Genomic DNA, 18,155 nt, shown 5'->3' with positions numbered 1-18,155 from the left:
TTATGAGTAAACAGTTTAGTATAATGTTGAACTTTTAAAAAATTACTGTTACCTTGCAGTTAACTGTATACTACATAAAATTGGCAAATAGTCCCTGTTAGAGATTTTTAGAAAAGGGATGACAACAGTTTTAAAATTATAGCTTTAGTTCTATTCTGAGGTAGAGGAATCCATTTACTGATTACTGTCCATTTACTATATGGCTTCTAAGCATCTTAGACTCTGAAGATACATCTGTTTTTATTCACATGGAGTATGTGAATGCTCAGAAGGTATGATACAATGTATTATGATACAACATGTTGTCTGAATTCTTAATGGTGAACATTTTGTGAGTTGGCAGGTTTTTGTGGCATTCTTTACAGAACTTCAAAATGTTCTTAGCCAACTGCCTTGAAAAATCTTATAAAATCTTTAAAGTCCTTTAAAAGTGAAAAGTAATAATCATATCTTCCTGGACTGTTAAGAATGATGCATTTTAAACCATTTTCCATTTAGTGATAAACAAACAACTTTGATTCCTGATGAAGTATTTGATGCAGTAAAAAGCAACATTGTCACTTCTGTTAACTTCAGTAAGAATCAGCTATGTGAAATTCCTAAAAGGTGAGAATTGCTCATCATGTCATTTCTATTAAGTTGTGACTCATTCTCAGTGGTTTTTGCACCTCAGTGCCAAGAATTATTATTTTTCACAGTTTTTTAACTTGAAAGTATATGTGTAGTTTTCTTCATTAATGTTACTTGAAGGATTTAGCAAAATTCACCTAAGTATTCTCTGAGACATATTAACATTTGTCCTGAGAGGTATACAGGTATAGGTATTAGAATTTTAGGTATTAGAATTACTGATAAGTATTAGATATAATATAAATAGGTATTAAAATTATTATACCTATAATATAATATACCTATAAGTAGTCATTAGAATTATTAAAAGTATAAGTTACTTTTTCCATGTAATGAAATATTAGAGAACATTTTTAAGATACCGTCCAAAGCCAGGGCCATGTGGCTTAATAGGAATTTTCATTTTGAGCTTCATGTTAATGAATTACCAAGCCACTGAATTTTTCCATTGATAGTAAAAGCAAAACAGATTGAATCCTATTAATATTTTCCTCCCAAAAAAGAATTCTTGACTTCCGAATATTAGTGCATGTGCATTGTACTTTGTATTATTCAGTGTATCTTTGTTGATATTAATTATAGCAAAATCTTTAAGTTATGAGACAAAATTAGTTTACTATAATGTTGAACTTTTAATTTTTATATATATATGTTTTTTTAATGTTTATTTTTGAGAGAGAGAGAGAGAGAGAGAAAGTACGAGCAGGGAGGAGCAGGGAGGAAGGAAGACACAGAATCCTAAGCGGGCTCCTTGCTATCAAAGCAGAGCCTGATGCAGTGCTCAAACTCATTGTGTGAGATCATGAAACCAAGAGTCGGACTCTCAACTGACTGAGCCACCCAGGCGCCCTTATGATATTGAACTTTTAAAATGATTGTTAGCTTACAGTAATCTGTATACCCAAAGAAAGTTGACAAGTAACCTTGCAATGAAAACAACAATATGGGAGACAGAATGGTGAAATGATAAAGAACTTGGACAGCGGAGTCATTGCATATATCTGTATCCCAGATCTGTGAGCTGTGTGGCTTTGAACAGGTTAACTAGCTGCTCTTAGTTTTCCTACCTGTGAAGACATAAAGTCCCTGTTTTATAAGAATTAAATGACATAATCCCCACAAAGCATTTAACCAGTGCCTACCACTTAGTAAGCACTTAAGTATTAGGGAAAAAAAAAAAAAAAAAGAGAGTGGGAAAATAAAATGGCTTTCATCTGACTGCCAAAAAAAATTTTTAGATGTTCAAAATTTTTAAAGTCAGACAAAGTATAACTTGCTTTCTATTTTACAGACCATAGTTTGAAGAATGCAGATTTTTTTTTTTAAGTTTATTTTGAGAGAGAGAGAGAGAGAGATCACAAGCAGGGGAGGGGCAGAGAGAGAGGGAGAGAGAGAATCCCAAGCAGGTTCTGCACTGTCAGCACAGAGCCTGACACGAGGCTTGAACTCACAAACCATGAGCTCATGACCTGAGCTGAAACCAAAAGTTGGATGCTTAACCAACTGAGCCATGAGGCACCCCGGAGAACACAGATCTTAAAAGACAATTAACTTTGAGATTCTGTTGCAAAAGGAGAACTAGTTCATCTCTCATTTAAAGGGCTCAGAGTGTATTTGACAGAATAACTAAGCACTTAGATTTGCTCTCAGGATAAGTTTGCCTTGGAGATCCTGGATCAAAACTGGGAACGAAGATGGAAGGAGTTAAAAGATATCACCTTATAACTTACTTTTTCTTTTTACCTGACAATCTGGTTGTTTGTATGCATGACAGTATGGTTTTCTGTTACCTCTGTTATTTCCTCATATATTTTTTTTAGCAATTAGAGGGCCAAAGAAGAAAGATAGTAAAGACATACCTTGATCTAGAGTTTCTGAGTCATTTTCCCTCTTTCTTAAATTTTTATTTCACAAGTCACAGTTTTCACTATATTATTTCCTGATTGTGAAAATAATACTTATTCATAAACATTTGAACTAAATGAAAGGACAGATCATTTCTATTTATTGATTTATTCTGATTTATTCTATTCATGGCATGTTTCATTTCAAGCTATTTCCCATTTAGATTTATATATACCATTTGTATCCCAGCTGGTTTATATGTCATAAGTGTTTCCCTATGTTGTAAACAATACTTTTAAAATCTAATTTATCTGTGGACACTTGGGTGGCTCAGTCAGTTGAGCGTCAGACTTTGATTTCAGCTTGGGTCATGATCCCAGGGTTGTGGGATTGAGCCCTGTGTCAAGCTCCATGGTGAATGTGGAGCCTGCTTGGGATTCTGTCTCTCTGTCTCTCTCTCTCTCTCTCTCTCTCTCTCTCTGCCCTTTTACCCTGTTCGTACTCTGTATTGCTCTCTAAAAAAAATAATAATAAAAATAAAATCTAATTCATCTATATACCATAGGTTAATTATGGCAATAAGTAAAGCAAAACATTCTGTTTCTTTAGGCCAGGTTTCCAGGAGAATTCCTAAAAGGGGTATGACTCTCAATTCAAATATCCAAAAACTTTCCAAAATTTTCTTATCAGTTACTTATCCAAACTCATCTTTCTTTAGCAGCTGATAACTCTTTCTTTCTTCAGTTTGCTAATACGATAGAAAAAAATGATTTATAGTTATAGCTTAACTTACATTTCTAAGAAAATTTTATATAACATTTTTTGTTCTTATAGTTAGTAGCATGCTTTAAAATGACTAATGTTGATTAGGCTTGCTTAGAAACATTTAAGTCTTTGACTTAAATTGCTTAGTTGTGACACCAAACCTAGGAATTAACTTAATGTTTTCTTCCATTCATGATTAATGATAATTTGGACAAAAAATACTATACTTGAAAATGTTGACATATCATCTATACTTGAAAATGTTGACATATCATAGAAAAGATTGTGAAGTACTCAGATACTGAGAATATTGTATTATGCAGTCTAAAAAGAAAACTACTATAATACAGAATACACATCTAAACTGAAATTTTGTGAGAAAAGTAAAAGTTACGGAAAATCTTTTTATTTTATTTTTTTAATTTTTAATGTATTTATTTTTGAGAGAGTGAGACAGCATGAGTGGGAGAGGGCAGAGAGAAAGGGAGACACAGAATCTGAAGCAGTCTCCAGGCTCTGAGCTATCAGCACAGAGCCCAATGCAGGGCCTGAACTCATGAGCCGTAACATCATGACCTGAGCCAAAATCAGACAATAACCAACTGAGCCACCCAGGCGCCCCTAGAAAATCTTAATTAGCAAAAATTATATCAGAGTTTCCCCCCTATGGTCTGCTTATAGTTTTGAAGTTCTGACAGTAAATTCAAGGGCTAAAATTTTAAAATGTTTTTTTGTTTCAGGATTGTGGAACTGAAGGAAATGGTTTCTGATGTCAATCTCAGTTTTAATAGGCTTTCCTCCATATCCTTGGATTTATGCATGCTTCAAAAATTGACTTTTTTAGATCTCAGGTATTTATTGATACTATTGCCTCACTTTTTCATTGTAATGTGTCTTTGAGTTTTGCCTAACATTTGCCCTTTCTCTCATATTTCCTAACCAATCGTGGAAATTGGTCTTTAGGTAATTAATAACATTTTAGGACAAGTCTAAAATTAAGCATTTAGGAAATAATTTAATCAAACATCTATCATTTGTAGGCAGTTTATAAGTTAAATAAGAAATAATGATTTGAAAAATTAGAAAATATGAACACATTCTTTAAATTCCTATGTAAGCAAACTTACAAATAACACATGGAAAGTGTTTGTTTCACACTGTTCCTTTCCTGAAAGTAAATTAAAACTGTCAAAATCCTCTGCTGGCACAGCAGCTAGGATGGCTTCTCTTAAAAAGAACCTTTGTGGTTTCAAATATTATGTTAAATGTGCAAGGCCAGAAATAAAGAAAAAGAACAGCCTGAGTGGCAACAAAAGGAAAGAAACTATTTAAAGCCCTGCAGTGCTAATAAGAAGTTTAATTTAAATGTGTCCTAAATTGAAGAGACAGCATCAGAATTGTCACAGTTCTTTGAGGGTAATAATAAATGGCTCAGGGGTAGATAGTCATTTATTTGTTTGGGCTTTAAGTCTTTATTTGAAAGCTATATCTCTATTTTCTAGGCTTCCTACTCCTATACTGTTACTGGGTGTGCTTTTAGTTTATTTAAGGCATAGCTCCTCTTATTCTGCTCAAATAATAGGCAAATAACAAGCTAAGTTATATCTGTTTGAGAATTTATTCTCTATTCTTTCTATAGAGACATTTTTTATTTTTTCTTATGGAATTAAAGCAAATCTACTAATACTCTGCTCGTATTAAATGTAGAATTGCTTGTTTTGAGTTGGTAGTTACACTGGCAAAGTAGTGTAAAACCATATTTTAGTTTAGTATTAATGGAGAATTAATGAATTCAGAGAGAATGAATTCATGTACTCATTCTTGCTATCTATACTTTTGTCTCATTCTTGTGTGTGTGTGTGTGTGTGTGTGTGTGTGTGTGTGTATGCCATTGTCTATAACTATACCTTTAGGTTTCTAATTAAGTGACTAATATACACTTTATATCTGATATCAGTAGGTATTTATGACTCTAGGAAAAGGATAGAAATCACCAGTGCATTCAGTACAACTTAATAATAACTGTCTTTATAACTGGAGAAAGGTACGGAGAAAAGAAAAAAAGAACATAGGTGTAGAAAGTATGACTTAACATATTAGGCTTGACTTTGGAATGCAAAGAAATTTAGAAAAAATTCAGCTAATAGGTAGCCATCTAGTTGGATATAATTTTCTCACAAATATTTTCTATTATTAGTAATTATATAGTTTCTAGAATCCTCCTACCTTCTTATTAGCCTTTCTTTTAACATTGTTCCCAGATCCTTCCAACAATAAATGTGATTCTGTTTACTGCCATGTTTCATCATAAGATTCTAAAAAAAAAATATGCATTGTGCAAATTGAAATTATAAACTTAGAGTTGAAATGGACTTGCTTAATGCCTATGTGGTGGAAAGCTCCAAATTTCTAAATTCATAGAATCTCATTACTTTTCCCTTCTTTTTTTTTTTTTTTTTTTCATATAATTTTACACTTCTGCTTGGAGTAGAATTTCATGTCTGTGTGCAAGATATAGGTATTAAACACCAATCAAATATTTGTGGAATCAAATAATGTGATATTCATAGGCATGATCTCAAGGGCCCTATCTGTGAGAAGTATTGATGAGCTCAGTTTAAAGGAGATAAGGGATTAGTTTACAGTGTTGCCCTGTTAAATCTATTATTAAAGACTTGGTTGTTTTATCAATTGGTTGCATATTGGTATTAGGATTTGGCATACAAATCAAATACCTGAGACAGCTGACTAATTCAGAATTCTTAGGACTTAGCTATAATGAGATAGATCAAGGACTGAGAAACCAAGCTACGTAATTTTTTTGTCTGATCAACACTTTAATTATAAATTAAAGTTGTACAGATTTTCAAACTTTGTAAATCATCTTTTTTTTTTTTTTCCAATTTAGGAACAATTTTTTAAATTCTTTGCCTGAAGAAATGGAATCACTGATAAGACTACAAACAATTAATCTTTCCTTTAACAGGTGAGAGACAGAACCGACTAATCCATGACTAAGGATTTTTCTGTGGAGAATTTGTAGGTTTTACTAGAGAATACAGCTAAAAGAACCAAATAAAACAGCCCCATGTGTTTACTTTATTTAAATATTCAGGTCTATTTTCGCTTTATTCTACTTAGAATTAAAAAGTGATATTGCTTTCTTAGAATTTTCACAGCTGATGTCTAGTATACATTTTGTTCCTTGTAACAATTTTAAGAAACTGAAACTTACAGCCCAGTAGGAAGACAGATATGCAAATAAATAATTATAATTTTTATAGGGAAAACACAGTGCATAGGTAAATGTATTTCCTGAGATTGCTTGAAGGTGGAGGAGACAGCATTGAAAGTAAGACTTGAAAATTAGATGTTGGCCAGACACACAGGGATAGGGCATCCAAGGTGGAGTAAATAACATATACTAAGGCACAAAAATGTGAGAACACTTTGTGTTTGGGACATGTCAAGCAGTTTGATATGGATCAGACCATAAAGTAAGGGGCTAGAGAAGTAGAAGTAACAAATGAAGTTGGCATATAAGCAGTAGCAGGCCCTCTGAGGGATTTATATACTAAATAATAGATTTTATTCTGCAAACACTATAAAGATAGTGCTAATAATTAAGAGTAGCTAATATTGGGGCACATATGGGTAGCTCAGTCATTTAAGCCTCCAACTTTGGATTTAGGCTTAGGTCATGGTCTCATGGTTTGTGGGTTCGAGCCCCTCATCAGGCTGTACATTGATAGCAGAGAGCCTGCTTGGGATTCTGTCTCTCCCTCTCTCTCTGCTCCTTCCCCATTTGCACACTCTTCTCTCTCTCTCTGTGTCTCTCTAAATAAATAAATAAAGTCATTTAAAAAAGAAGAGAAACTAATATTTAATGGGAACTTATTATCTGCTGATAGAGGACTAAGTACATACATCTCATTTAATCCTCAGAAAAGGTGGTTTCTGTCATTATAGTTCTGTATTACTATGTTCACTTAAAAATCAAGGATTAGAAGTTAAGTAACTCACCTAAGGTTCACATAAATAGTAAATAATAGATCTGGGGTTTGAGCCCAGGTGGTTTCCCTCCATGAGTTGGGCTCTTAACAACTATGTCATAGTGTTTCCTATGATGAAAGTGTTTCTGCTAACAAACTAAATATTAATAGCTAACATTTACTTACTGTATTCCAGCTGAAATAGAATTATTCAGTCCTTACAACAAGTGTGTAAGTTTAGTACTATTATTATTCCTCATTTGCAGTTGACGAGGCTAAGGCACAGTGATGTAACTAAAATACTGCCTCTTTAAATTTTTGTCCTGTCTGCTTCATTATTGCTCATGCTTTCTCATGTGTAGGTCAACAATGATATCATTATTGTCATTATTTAAAAATATATCCACTTCTTGGATCTCTGCTAATTTTTATTTGTGAATCAAACTATCAGTTCTCTATTAAGTTTTCTATTGAGCTGTCAATCACACTGTCAAGTAACGTCTGTGGGAGATGGCAAAAGCTAACCTAACTTCTGTGTGAACAGGTGAGCTACACCTTTTTAAATTAGCTTCTTCATGCATTGGTGTGGAAAAAGAGGAAGGACCGCTTAGGGGCTGTTCAGTCCATCTGTGCTCCTAGTTATTCACTCGCCAGTCCCTCTGGAACTTCAGAGCTGCCTTGAGTTTACCTTTGCTAGTCTTTCTCTTCTTTTCTTTCCTTTTCTCATCTTTTCTTTCTTCCTCTCTCCCTTCCCCCCTTTCCTCCCTCCCTCCTTCCATCTCTCTCTTCTTTTCTTTTCTCTTTCTTTCTCTCTCTCTCTCTCTTTCTACATCAAGGCAGCAAAAGAAGGCCTGTATGTGGAAGTAAAAAGGCCACAACTATAAAACTGTCCTTCAGCCCATCCCTTGTCATTTCTAGTCCATGACACAGTTTATCTCACACTGAAACCAAACCAGCCACTGTCCCCCAAAAGATCCTCAATAATGTTGCATTAATTGCTGAGAGCTGTCAGCCTTCCCTTCTTTCTTGTGGCATCTTCAGTGTTGCTTTGGATGAGGAAGCAGCAGGCTATGTTAGTCTGTCATCTTTTGAAGAACCAAGAATACACTCATTTGGAAGCTTCATCAAAGCAAAATACAAATCTCTAACATTTACTTAAAACATTGGCAGTAATTCTGTCTCATAAGAAGTAAAAATGAGCTAAGGAATAATACCTACATGGAGACATTTTATAGAGAATCTCAGAAGGATTTCCTGGTTTCTTAAATGTGAAGAGAAAAACATGGGAGAAAAACATTGTTGGATTTACACAATAAGTAAAAAGTGTTACAAGTCTGTCCACTTAACATATATTTCAAGGTTTCCAAAATCAGTTCATTTTCTTGAAAATTGGGATAGAGGACTTATACCAAATACAAAATAAATTACACTAAAGAAAACTACATCATGATAACAGACTTAAGATAATCTATTTGAAAGAATGCTTTTGCCCTGATCCCAATATATTTAGGTGTTCTGTTCATATTTTAATAGGTTCAAAATACTACCTGAAGTTCTGTATCACATCCCCACACTTGAAACAATTTTGATTAGTAACAATCAGGTTGGATCTGTGGACCCTCAGAAAATGAAGGCAATGGAAAAGCTGATCACATTGGACCTTCAAAATAATGACCTACTTCAGATTCCACCAGAGCTTGGTAATTGTGTGAACTTAAGGTAGCTAAACCATTCTACTAGAGTTTTCCATTGATTTTATTGATTTGTAAGGATTTTTTTTTTCTTTCTTATTGAGGTACTTTTGCAGGACAGTTGAAGTAAAAAAATTGATGTTGTATTAAAAATAACAGGTAACAAAATCCAGAATACCAATTGTGCTTTTCAGGTTTTAGCAAATATATATATTTTTTAGCTTTGCTTATATGGTATAATATAGTGTAGTAACTGTTTTCTGATACTTTGGTCATCACTATATATATGTCTAACTTGAAACTCCACTGTGTAAAAATGTCAGTTGTGCATGTAAGGTTTTTCAGAATCTGTTACAGACTGTCACCATGTATTTCAAGCCCAGCATGGTTTTCCTTATTCTTTGTGTTAGCTGTTACCTTAGTCTCAAATGCCTTTACCCTGCTTTTATCAGCAATCAACCTAAGTATCATCTTTGAAAACTTTCTCGCTTCTCCAAGCAGTTAGTCCCTCCTCTGATTTTCCATCCTGATTTGTTTGGACTCATTTATACCATTTCTTTTACCTCCTTTAGAAAAGAGTTGTCCCAGTGCCTAGAACACAGTAAGCACCCAATAAGTGCTGGTTAAATAAATAGAAAGTGAGTTTGAGATGTCAACAGAAAGCCAAGTGCTTAAGCAGAATGTTTCAGAAGTAATTTATTGAAACTGATGATGGCTTGGCATATTTTACTAGGACGCACTGGCATCTGCTTTGGTACCTCGTATTAGTGAATGTAAGAGTAAAATACTGTTGGTTCTCGTCATTTGCTGTAGTTTGTATTCTATAAAGTCTCTGTGAACACCAAATTCATAAATACTGAGCCATTTCTGCTGGGGAAGTATCGAGTTAGGTTCTTTTGAGCCTCTGGTCACATTTTCATGAACCAGTCAATACATAACCTTGTTCTCTGTGTGTTTCTGTATTTCATGTTATTTATTCATTAACATTTAACTATGGCCAAATAATACTATAATTCATGCCTGAATGAAGCTTATCTGACATATGTATTTTCTCTGTAAGGCACACGATAGTCTTCTTGTGTTTAGGGAAACTAGACAACACTTGAGTCCTTACTTGGCAGGCCAATTTTAAACAATGAGATCACCAACACAAAGTACAAAAATGCAAAAAATGTTGTACTAAGTAGACTACAGAAAGGACACTTGATTACAGTATGAGAACTGACACAAGAAGGGAGAACATCACCTGTTTAACCTCAGCTGAGAATGTGCTTATTGATTGACTCAAATTTTTTGCTGCCCTGTGCAATATCCAAAAATGACCTCGAAAGTGCCATGAGTATTGATTTGGGGTTACTAATAAATTTTGATGATAGGCAAGTTAGTGCATAAGGAGTCTGTGAATAAGGAGGATTGACTGTAATGAACTCCTTTTTATAAATTAAGAAAACAGCCTTTAAAAGAATCCCCATGGACCATAGAAATACTGAAGATGTAATTTAGATCTACTGTATAATATGGTGTGAGTCGTTTGACTTTATTTACACACCTAAGTTTGAAAATTAAAATAAAAGTCTCTTTATTTTATAATTTATTTCATTAATTATATAAAGAAACAAATCAAACAGCACTCAAATCTCAAATTAAACCTCATTTCAGGACATGTGAATAGATTTTGTATGTGTATCTGGTCAAGGGAGGTGGAGAGCAGACACGTGTTAATGTTTCTCAGGGTGGAAGTGGGATATGTGGATTATATTATAGTCCTTGGTATGTGTACTTGTCAGTATGCTCATTCTAATGTGTAAATATAATTGAACCATGTTGTATATGATCATTATAAGATTGAGAAGAGGATGGGTAAAATGGGGGTTCCTGTCACAGCTCCTCTGTTTAGTAGCTGAATGATCTTGGACATGTCTTTCTTACTCCTCAGGATTTATGCTTCCTTATCTATTAGATAGGAATATTAATGCTGTCTAGATCATAGGGTTGTAAGGTGATTAAGAGAGTCAGTGAATATAAATTACTCAACACAATACCTTTCATATAATAAGTGTTCAGTTAATGTTGTTTGGGTTATTATTGTAGTTCTAATTCCAACTATTGAAATGCTTAGATTTGAAAAGGGACAAGTAGAAAATAATACACACATTTTATTTATAAAGTTGCAAATGAAGTTAGAATAAAAGCCTTCCTAATGGAAAATGTTGAAATTCTTAATTCTCTCTTTTGTTTAGAACATTACTGCTAGATGGAAATCCATTCCGTGTTCCTCGAGCAGCCATATTAATGAAAGGAACAGCTGCTATTCTGGAATATTTGAGAGACCGGATTCCTACTTAAATTGGAGTTGTTTTATAATCTTGATCATGTTCATTCTTAGACTTCTTAACATTGATAAGTAATGTTTTTCTAAGGTATCGTGTGCATTTATAATGGTGATAACCACATACAGTGTTAATGCATTTATTCTGATTGTTTTGCATAAGATTTATCTTACTTTCATTCCTTATAAGATAGCAGTTTCTTCAGATGTGAATTTTTATTTAATGTAGTTTAATATTTTTATAATGATAAAGCATTTTTGTAGAAGTGGGTTTTTTCTCCCCATTTCTCATTGTGTTACATATAATGTGACCAATGAATTTGAATATGACCATCTAATTTCTACCTTTTTGTTAGATATAAAATTGGATTGAATTTTATTCAAAACTGTTCTTTGGTGTTTAAAAAAATAAGACTTTTTCTTACCCATGATAAGACTTATGTGATACGGTTAGTCTTGGTATAAGTTTTAAATTAATATTCACTGTCTTGTTTTTGTTTTAATCTAGTTGAAATGTTTCTTTTCTAGCCTTTTCCCCATATCTTATGAAACCATTTTGTCAGAAATGCTACATGAAGTGTAGTTACTGGTAGAGAAAACAGTAAAAGTGTTATAATTTTTCTCACAATTTTGAATTTAAAACTTGCAATGAAATGCATGTATTAATATACAATATGTCTATTTCTCTATACTAATATAATCTAGTACTTCTGGATTCAAAAAATTTAAAGAGATTGGATCTGCATATTTTTATGTCCCAAGTATGAGTGTTTAAAAATAACTTTTGTTCTTTTTAAAGTCCTGAAGACCTTATTTTATTAATTCTATAGTTATCAGCAGCAGAAAATAACTAACAACATATACTGCAATGAAATCTTGACCTGTACTTTCTTAAATACTTACTTAGGTATTTGTACACATAACCTACTCTTTTGGTGTGTTCTAACCCAACCTCGTGCATTTTTTTTATTTCTAGAGCCTTACTTTTCAAATTTGCTTCTAATCTTCATAAGACTGAACCTATAGTTAATGTGGTAATTTTCTGAAAGGGAATTTGTTATAGGTTAACTTGATTTAGTAAAAAATAAAATATAAACATTTTTATTTACACCAAAAATACCAGAAGTAGGCTGATCAGTCATTATGAAACTTACCATGTGAATCTATTAAATAGCCAATCAACAGAATGTCTATTAATTTATATAGACAGGTAGGTAGGTAGCTAGCTAGCTAGCTTTTGAGTGATTGTGGCATGCTCATATTATGGGAAAACAAAACAAAACAAAACATTGCCAATAAGGATAAATAGCTACATGTCCGTAATAAAAGTTACATTTTTCAACTATTGCTTATAATGGTTATGTTTTTGGTTTAAAAGAAACATGCCTTTTTCACACTACAACTCTGTGGCTAAGAAATCGGCTTTGATATTAAACAAAAGACACTTTACAATAAGGTGACATTTTATTATTTATACAATAAAGAGACTTTTATGTTATTCAAAACACGTTTTTAAATACTGAAAAAGTTGAGTACACCAAAGCCGAAAAATGGCTCTGCTATACACTGCACAGCATTATTTTAGTCCCTGTATTTTGTATCTGTACAGAAAGCATCTTCAAAATGCATTCTAATCACATTGTACACCTTTACCAATTAGTGTCAGTACATAAAATAAACTGGAGAATACAGCTTGCATTTGCAAATTAACTGACAAAGTAATTAATTTCACTGATTCAGTAAATTTAAAATATAGATTCATAGGACTCCTTTGCACATAAAATGAAGCAGCTTTCAAGGTCATTATGGTCTTATACTGCAAAAGAAAAAAACCATTAAGTACATTCACAATCTATGTTAATAAAGTAGTAAATATGTCTTCATTCAGTTTTTATTTACATCAATATGTAGTTCAACTAAAAAGTACTGTTAATTGTGATACAGTTTGTTAACACATACAAAAATGACAACTTTTTATATATAATTTAAGCTCAAAATCACAATTATCTCAAAATATTAATTACAATACAGCCATTTCAATTAAACATGTCATGATTTAATTGTTTTTTATAAAATGGTAAAATTTGTTATTAAAGTAAGCAATTTGTTTTGAATTGGCTACAGTTCACCCATGTAGAAAACCTTAAATGTTAAGAGGTGTTTCCTGCCCCTCCCACCCGAATTTGTATACAGCCACCTAGCCTAGCAAAGAGACAGAAAAGGCCCCAATTTATAAAGATTAAGCCTCTTTTGCTATACTGCTGTGGCTTGTTGCTTCTTCCATAAAAGCTTTACAAGGGGAGTGTCAATAACCTATGCAATGAAATGCATGCATTAATATACAATATGTCTATGTAAAATGTTAGTGTTTACCAGTGCACATTAAAATGTTCACAAAGACTGCAAAAGAAGTCATAAAGAAGCATTTATAAAGATCTACCAGTTGCAGACTGTGAACTTGAAAACTACTTGATAACGTAATGAAATTTCTTTGAAAACAGATCCCAATTCTCTGGCTAAAGGAATTCTAGTTACTTGGCCTTAAGATGTCACTGTTGTGCTGCACATATGGTAGTGAAGTCAGATGTTGAAAAAGAATGAGTCTAGAGACTGTCTTCATCTTACTAAAATAGTGGTCCAGTGTTGCGTCACTGCATAGGAATTTTTCTTAAACCTACGGAAGAGTGAAATATTTCACTAGCTGATTATATGCTCTCAAAGGAAAAATGGACAGTTTATATGTGTGTGCATGTGTTTAGCATATGGAAAAATATTAATATAAATAGGTGGAATTAGAGCTTTTTTATATAGTAATAAAAGGATTGTGTCCCTCCAAGTAACTAAGGTCCAAAGTAATCAATTGTCAAGTAGTTTAGGAATGAAAGAATAATTTTCATGGGTACTTAAAATTCTAAAAACCTGCATCTAGTATCCTTTTACTTATAATTCTTTACAGACCAATTAAAAGTCTAGCACTGTCTATTTAGAATTGCTGCTGTTAATATTTCTTTTCTGAGTAGAAAGAGACCATAGTTCACCTTATGTTTTACTTATATGCAGCTGGGTGGGGAGGGTGCCCTTCGGTGGTTAGACAGTGGGAAAATGAAACTATAGTACTTGCAGCCTTACTTTTGCAAGGTTATTTGAGATGGTCTTTGAAATTTGCAAACAATTTGGTAGATTCACCTCTGATTTTTTAACTAGGAAAAAATTGCTCTTTTATATGAGGACAGTGCCATTGTCCTTAAGCTTCCTTTAGTCCCTTCTCTATGCTGAGTACAAAGAGAACTTGACTGGCTTTGAGACAAAAATATCCAGCTTATCTGCCTATCAATTATCTTTCTCTTCATTTCAAACAGAAAACAGTAAGGCTTGTGTTTTCAAGGAGAAAAATGTAGTTGAGGGTGTTAAAGGGAAATACCTAAACATCATAAAGCGGTATAAAACATTTATTGCATTCCATTGACACTAGGTGTCATCAAAGCTAAAACCAAATTACCAGAGTAAAACTTAACAGACAACACTACTCACTGCCCTGAACAGATGCCTTTTCCACATTCAAGACCAGTAAGAGTCCTCTGCAAGGAAAGACTACAAGTATTGAATATGGAATTGATTCTGGCACTACATTCTGAAAACTAATGATCATTCTAACAAATATGGAACTGTTTTATGTTCTATCTGCCTGAGACTTGCAACTTGGTTTTCCTGTGGACTTTCCAAAAAATTACATAAGATTTCCTGACTAAATCAGAGATGTTCTTTAGTAGAGTGCTGGGGAAGGGGAAGAGAGATGGAAAGATACAAAGAGTTATAATATGATTGCTTTTGTCCATTCATCAAATACCTTCATTAATCTAGCTATCATAAAAGTCAGTTGACCTGCATACCCGGGCATTAATCTCATTGCTTTACCTGTGCAAAACAAGTGTGCAAAGAAAAACACCTACATATGTGTGTCTATACAAAGACACAAAACCTGAGTCACAATAAAAAGTTTTTAATATAAGAAAACTTTTCTTAATGTAGGAAAATAACCTTTAAAGGGCCAAAAATACCTTTGTACAATATTATCAGCTGACTTGAAAACTTCAATGTGCTTAAGTATCACATATTTTATAAGACCCAACGAAAAAAGAGATCACTTACATTTGATAATTTTCTTAAATATAGATACCCACATTTTTACTTCTAACATCTATTTTCATTCCCCTGAATTCATTAACTTTTCAAAAAATAAATAAAAAGCACATTCAGCATGAGGACTGTTTAATTTCTGATGAACAGTTCCTGAAATTTTTCTAAATATTGAGGACATAGGAGATTTGGGGTTGCTAGGCATATAACTAACTGCCAAGCCACAATGGAATTCTAAAATTCAAAACAAAATATAATCTGTTATTAAGAGAAACATTACTTGGAAAAATATTTTGTAGATGCAGTTGGGCCAAAGTCTGCGTAAAGCTATTCTCTCATTTGCAGGCTCCCTCCCTTTCTGCAGACAGCTCAAAAACTCCTTTTTTCTCTATGCTCCATTTCCTTAGCTTTCAATGGTTTTCTTACCTTTTCCCTACTCGAACCCTGAATTGTGCCAGCTGAAGCTCCCTTGCCCACATTCAGCCACCAGTTACAATGTTTTCTTTACTCATCTACATCTTTGTTATCTCTTCCTCTTCCTCAGGAGCTCTGTTCTCTGGGATATCTCCTTGGCTTCCCTTCATGTGCCACTAACTAGTCAGGAGAAAATCTGTTTAAATGTCCCCATCCCTAACATTAGACACTGACCTAAGGCTCGATTCAGGACATACTTATTCTCTGGTCTGTATACATCTTAGATGCATACTGAGGATATTTTGTAGAAAAATGAGTGCAAGTTGCTTCTCCCATGTTGCCTTCAAATGGCCACTGCCATCAACTATACATTTATGTCAGTTAAATTACTGGCACTTAGAAGAGGAAGCCATCTGAACAAAAGGTTCAATCCTTGCATCTGTAGTTGGTTGGGGGGGGGGTGCTTTGAATACTCATAGCAAAAGGTGAAGGGATTCTGGGCCGTGGGTCTGGTTTGGGGATAGGTGGGAAATAAATGCAGTAGGGTAAGAGATTAGAGGCATTAGCCTAGGGAACTGTAGTCTCTTCCTGCCTTTTAGTATGACACTTGCCCAAGGATCACTAGAAGGATTTTGTATTGTGTGGAAGGCTAAAAGCAGAGTCACACTTTCTCTGCCAATAGACTCGTTACCATGGGAACCAATGCAGAAAAATGAAAATATGACAAGGAGCTGAGGATTAAATGTGGAGAAAATTGATAGGGAGTTGGTTTCTACATGGCAATTTGAGCACTGGGGATTTAAAGAAACAGGATGTTCCTCGGGTGGCCAGACCAATGAAAATGGACAAAATGCCTTGTTGGTAGCTGATCCTGGAGGCTGAGATGTGGGGGATGTGGGGGAGAAGGCAGTAAGCATGTTGTAGTTTGGACAAGGGGGACTCAAATCCAGTCCCATCCCTGGTGAGGTTAAACTCGTCAGTCCAAACGTCAAGTTAACCATATGATCAAAGCTGCCCTCAAAAGACATGTCCATGCTTAACCTGAAAAATAAAAGCAGACTGCCATAACAATTTTCTTCTTGCCTTTCCAAAGCCAGGACAATCTACCTGACGAAAGTATTGCACACCTAATATATTATTGCTTGAAACACATTCCTGAATATTAAAAAAAAAAAATCACAACTTTAAATTTGTGGTTGCCAGCCCCCAACAAGCAGCTACTGTAACCTAGAATTTAAATTAGTTTTTCATTAAGGAAATAATTATTTCACTTCACCCAATACAAGTCCTCTCTATGTATATGCCTCTGTCATTCTGGAGTTGATCATAAACTGATCAAACCAGACTCTAGGATTCCAGGGCAATCTTCAACCAGGACTTGAAGCATCCACCTAATCTGAGGAAGGCAGACGTACACATTGTACTTTCAGAGGTTCTAGGGAGACTGCACCATTGTGTCCCTTAAGCTTCCCAAAAGGCTATTTTCTGAAATCCAACGATTACTGCCTCGTTCCTGTGACTTAAGCTTTTGGCCCATATTTAAATGCAGTTGTCCTGAGGAGATGAGGGAAAGTCACAGTGTAGATGACTCGATTGGATCCCTCCCGGAAAGCTAATTTTCAAGTGGTAGTGACACCCTTCCCCTGACCCGCCCTCCCAACACACACACATTAAAAACTAGAAACACCATCCAGGAAGTAGGAGACAAGCCATTGTTGGATAGCTGTCTTTAGGGTACATCTAATTGCAAATGGTCTGGATAAAATATGATCTTTGCACAGTGCTAAGTACACTGGAGATAGATTTCACTAGAAATGTTTATTTACTAATGATTTACTGTTCTGTGTGAGTTTCTTACTGAAGCCTCTGATAATCTCAGCAATGGGTTCTTGAAATGCCAAAAGCCCATTAATTTCTGTTTTCTCAAGAGTTCTTGGAGAATTCTGAAATCCAATAAAATGCCTGGATTTTCCTCCACTTGCAGAGTTGGAGGCAAACTTGATAAACAGAGATTTGAGTACAGTGATCTTGCTTACGCTAAAATAATTTCTGATATAAATATTCCAGTGAATTTCAGGACTGGAGACATCTATGGTTGGTTTTTGCAGGGAGGGGGCATTACAATGACCTGACACAGGACTAATCTTTACAGTCACATGCAGGACTGCTTTGTACGAGGGACAGACAGGTAAGCACATCTCTTTCTGAGGTGAACAAAGCATAACAGGGCCTTCACAAGCAGCTATGCCTTTGAATTTGACATGTCATAAATACGACACTGCTTCTTTTCATTTCTAATATGGTCTCTGAAATCAGGCAGCAGATGCCTGGAGGAATACTAACTGTTCTGGA

General features: G+C 34.2%; 1 protein-coding gene across 1 annotated transcript in view; it reads left to right on the top strand.

Annotated features, from left to right (window-relative positions):
• The window catches only part of LRRC40 (leucine rich repeat containing 40), a 47,105-nt gene extending 34,511 nt beyond the window's left edge, over positions 1 to 12,594 (top strand). Inside the window, exons 11-15 of the mRNA XM_030326291.1 lie at positions 499 to 606; positions 3,981 to 4,091; positions 6,149 to 6,226; positions 8,766 to 8,951; positions 11,164 to 12,594. Of these exons, the coding sequence (XP_030182151.1) occupies positions 499 to 606; positions 3,981 to 4,091; positions 6,149 to 6,226; positions 8,766 to 8,951; positions 11,164 to 11,269 (589 nt within the window). The 3' untranslated portion in view covers positions 11,270 to 12,594. The remainder of the gene's footprint in view (positions 1 to 498; positions 607 to 3,980; positions 4,092 to 6,148; positions 6,227 to 8,765; positions 8,952 to 11,163) is intronic.
• The last annotated feature ends 5,561 nt before the right edge of the window (positions 12,595 to 18,155 follow it).

This window comes from Lynx canadensis, chromosome C1 (genome assembly GCF_007474595.2).
Source record: "Lynx canadensis isolate LIC74 chromosome C1, mLynCan4.pri.v2, whole genome shotgun sequence".
Taxonomy (NCBI): Eukaryota; Metazoa; Chordata; class Mammalia; order Carnivora; family Felidae; genus Lynx; species Lynx canadensis.
This window is presented reverse-complemented; position numbering and strand designations above follow the sequence as displayed.